Source organism: Apodemus sylvaticus, chromosome 7, assembly GCF_947179515.1.
Source record: "Apodemus sylvaticus chromosome 7, mApoSyl1.1, whole genome shotgun sequence".
NCBI classification, from domain to species: Eukaryota; Metazoa; Chordata; class Mammalia; order Rodentia; family Muridae; genus Apodemus; species Apodemus sylvaticus.
The window spans coordinates 24,873,061-24,877,310 of NC_067478.1; the positions used below are offsets into that span (position 1 = coordinate 24,873,061).

Here is a 4,250-nt window from a genome sequence, read left to right on the forward strand (position 1 = left end):
CATTAAATAACAGACACTAGAAATGCTCACACCAGGCATAGACTACACAGCATTTGAGACATCGGGATACAGAAGCACCCTTGGGCCTGAGGGAATCCATAGCATCTCCTCTACACCGTAGCTTCCTTCTGAGATCTTTGAGGGGGTGGGGAGGAGAGTGCATTCTGAGCAGGACTGGTTTCCCTCGATCCCACGAACAAACAATCTAAATATCACCCTGACATTCCTAAGGTTAGACTTTCAGTTAGCTGAAATGAGGACTCCAGAGGTCCATTCCCCCAAGTTTTCAGCGACTCCCAGCTCATTCCTCTGGACCTGTCTCTTATCCAGGGAGGGAGAAAGGCAGGTGACCCCGATGCATGGCGAGGCACAGGATCTAAGTCCTGTTGCAGGAGCGCCCAGCCACTGCGGGGAGGTCCAATATCTGTCACCCCATGGAAAACTGAAGGCACCTCCAGTCAACCAGGAGATTTCATCTGCAACCAGGTCAAACACCTTTTGTGTCTTCATGAGAGCACGGGGGCCTTAATTCTTTATTTGGTGAGCTCAGTAACGAGAAAGCAAAAGCTCACCCCCTAGCACATTGTGCACCAACCCTTCCCCAAAGCACCGTGTTTCCTACACGTATTTCAAGATAAATGAGTGTCAACTGTTAAAAACAACGGGATGACAAATCACCTACTACACCATAGAAAAGCCTGCAGCTTCCAGGGTGTTTATGAAATCGGGATTTTTATATTAAAAAAACAAATTGTTACGTATTTTTGACAAAAAGAATTAATTCTTAGAAGTATGAGGATAGTAACGAAAACACAGCGCGCACACCCAGTACAATTATGTAAGAGACAAAATATAAACTTACATGGACGCAAAAATAGAACAAACCTTGCCTACAGTAGCCTCTAGCGGGTATCCTTGCCGGTGTGAAACAGCCGCACAGACGAGCGATGACACAGAAAAACAAACAATCTCCCGAAAAACAAAGCGGCAGCAGCAGCCCAAAGCGCCTGCCACCCGGGCTGTCCTCAATTCCTGTTTGTGTCACTTTTTAAAAGAACACAATTTTGCTTGAAAGACGAGCTCTTTTAGCAAGCTAGCTGCTTAACTGAGGCGTAAAAGAAACAATGTAAGTCCGTGTTAAAAGAAAAAAGAAAACAAAAAAATTTATTTGGGAATTGACAAGGGACGCCCCGCACACACATACAAACACAACAAAAGTGCTCTAGTTCCCTCTAGAAAATTTGGTCCCCGAAAGACATTACTCAACCACCAGGTCACAGGATTTCGGGCCAGCCGGCTGGGACTACAACCCGTGTGGGCCGGCTGTGACAAGTTTCACATTTCTCTTTCCAAAGGTGGAAGAAACAAGACATTGGAAAAACAAAAACCAGGGACGGGAGTGTCAATCCGGGCGGTGTGTGCCAGCGAGGCAGCGATCTCTCCTGCATCCGGGACTAGACTTGGAAGATCCGGGGAAATTTGTTTTCAGTTTAATTTTTTAAATAGAAAAGAAAACTCCCAATTTGTAGTGGAAACCTTCTTTTAGTTAGTTATTTTCTCCCGCCTCTGAACACAGCCTAATGAAGTCACCACTGGAATTCTTACACAAATCTTCCAGCAGGGACCATGAAGAAAACTAAAACTTTTGATTTTGTTGTTTGGTTTTTAGCAAACTCCAAGGCCATAACATTTCGCCGTTTTTCCCCCCATGAATGTTTTATTCACTCCCTCTATTTTTTTCTTTTAAAAGTATTTTCTAATATCTTCAAAAGCCTCCCCAATCTTTTTTTTTATAAAGACCTGGCCTGGGGGTGCCCGAAGCGGTGCTCTGCGGAGCGGAGGCACCAAGGCCTCTCGAGGCGCGGGCGATGAGAACCGGGCTACAGGCCACGGAACGAGGACGTCCCTGCTCCAGCCTGGGGCTCAATTCCCGCCCCGCCCAGTGGGCCCCTCTGCAAGCGGCTTCTGATCAGTTCCAGGAGGGATCGCAGAGCGACCGGACTCGTTCTTTCCGTTCTCCGGCAGTGTGGGTCCAGCTACCCCAGCAGCCTAGTGCAGATTCTAGCCGCAGACAGTAGTCGGGGCGGGGAGGAAAAAAAAATGAGCTTGAGTCCACCGACCTGGAAGAGAAGGCCAAGAGGTAAGTCGCGCCTCGGACACTTCGACCACACATCTGCCGAGGACTCACTCGCTGCGGTGACTCTGGGACTCCAGGAGGAGAGGAGGCCCGTGGAAAGCACGGAGGGGGGCGGCCTCGGGCCAGCAACGCGCGAAGGCGGAGGCCGCGGCGGGGAAGAGCACCGGAGGAGCAGCGGAGGCGACAAAGCGGGAGTCGCAGGAGCGGGGCGGACCGAGGAGGCGCAGACGGCTCGAGAGGCGCAGACGGCTGCATCTAGAGGCTGTCCCGGAGTGAGCGCCGTCCGGCTGGCTGCTGTGGCTGCGACCGGAGCTCGGCTCCTCCACCCCCGAGGGGTGGGAGTGGGGGAAACCGCGCCCGCGCGCTGTGGCACTCAGAGATCCAGGCGAGAATGCAGCGCGCCCGTCTTGCTGTCGTGGTCCCAGTACGAGCAATGCATCATGGCGAGCTCGGGTTGCCGGGCGCAGGCGAACTGTAGGCCGGGCGCGCTCGTGGGCGCGGGGGCCGGGGGCGCGGCGGTGGCCGGGCTGGCGGGGCTGAGCTGACCCGGGGGAGGCGCGGCAGCCCCGTGGTGTGGCGGGGCTGGCGGGGGCGCGGCGGCCGCGTGCAGATGGTGTGCGTGAGGGTGCGGGTGGGGGTGCGGCGGCGGCGGAGGCGGCGGCGGGGGCGCGGCGGGAGGGCCTCCCAGGCCGTTGTAGGAGTTCACGACGCCCGGAGGCAGCGCCATGCTCTGCACGCGCGAGTACGGCCCGTAGGAGGCGGCGGGGCCCGCCAGCCCCTTGACCACCGCGGCTGCACCGGGGCTGCCCGGGCCGGCGGCTGCGGCGGCTGCAGCGGCGGCTGCCGCGGCCGCCGCCATCTGGCAGGAGGCGTAGGGCATGGGCGAGGGCGGCTGCGGCAGGGGCCAGGAGTTGTTGAGGAACCCCGATTGCAGGTACTTGGGTGGCGCCAGGTAACCGTAGCCATCGGCCCCCGCGCCCGGCACGCCGCAGCCTCCCGCCGCGCCTCCGCTCCCGAAGAGCCCCTTGCCCGGCTGGAAGTGAGCGGGCGGCGGCCGGAAGGGCCGCTTCATGCGGCGGCGGCGCCGGTAGTTGCCCTTCTCGAACATGTCCTCGCAGGCCGGGTCGAGCGTCCAGTAGTTGCCCTTGCGCTCGCCGCCGCCCTCGCGCGGCACCTTGATGAAACACTCGTTGAGGCTGAGGTTGTGGCGGATGCTATTTTGCCAGCCCTTCTTGTTCTTCTCGTAGAACGGGAACTTGGCGATGATGTACTGGTAGATGCCGGACAGGGTGAGCCTCTTCTCGGCGCTCTCGCGGATCGCCATGGCGATGAGCGCCACGTACGAGTACGGGGGCTTCTGCGCGGGGTCCGGCTTCTCCGGTGCTGTCCCGCCGCCCTTGCCGGGACTTGGCGGCGACGCCTCGGCCTCTTTGACTGCGCGCCCGCTCTCCGGGGCCAGCAGGGTCCCCGCCGTGTCTTCGGGCTCGGGATAGCTGGCCATCATGACAAAAGCTGGTTCTCCGCCGCCGGGCAGCCCGGGGGGGGGGGGTGCTGTGCTCTCCCGGCGCAGGCTCGCCTTGCAGGCGGGGTGCAGGAGTGTGCGCTCGCCGCTGAGCCTCTAACTTCTGCAGGCTGCGGGGACCGGAGGCCTCGCGCGGCGCTCGCTCTCTTCTCTTTTCCCCCCCCCCCCCCCCGGGGAGCGGTCGGCAGGAGTGGAAGTCAGCCTCTGGCCATCGGGAGTCTGCCCAACAGCGAGGGGCTCCGGCCCCGCCGCCCCTCCCCGCCCAAGCCAGTCCCCGCCTCGGTGGGTTTTCTTGGCTGAGCTCTCCCCTCCCCCCACCGCCCGGTTTCCCGAGGCACGACCCGCGTCTGTGGCGCAGCCACCTCCTGGAGCCCCTAGCACGCCAGGAGCCTCGCTCCGTTCTGATTCGTATGGGCTCCGCCGAGTTCCGCTTGCGTCAGGGGCCTTCGCCCCTATAGCGGGGCAGCCAACAGCGCACGGGCGAGTTCATCTCTAAGTCTCCTTTTTTAAACGACCGGCAGAACTTGGACCGGCCTTCCCCGGCCTCCGGAACCTCAGGAGCCCCGCCGACAGAGAGGCTCACGCTTTCAC

General features: G+C 59.6%; 1 protein-coding gene across 1 annotated transcript; it reads right to left on the minus strand.

Moving 5' to 3' along the window:
• Window positions 1-2,510: 2,510 nt before the first annotated feature.
• On the minus strand, window positions 2,511-3,641 carry Foxl2 (forkhead box L2). The gene has a single exon (XM_052189479.1). It carries the CDS (start codon window positions 3,639-3,641, stop codon window positions 2,511-2,513), a length of 1,131 nt encoding a protein of 376 aa, XP_052045439.1.
• Between the last annotated feature and the right edge of the window lie 609 nt (window positions 3,642-4,250).

Bases quoted from the DNA above. Each gene is read 5' to 3' on its own strand.
- Foxl2 (XM_052189479.1), bottom strand. From the start codon at position 3,641: ATGATGGCCAGCTATCCCGAGCCCGAAGACACGGCGGGGACCCTGCTG.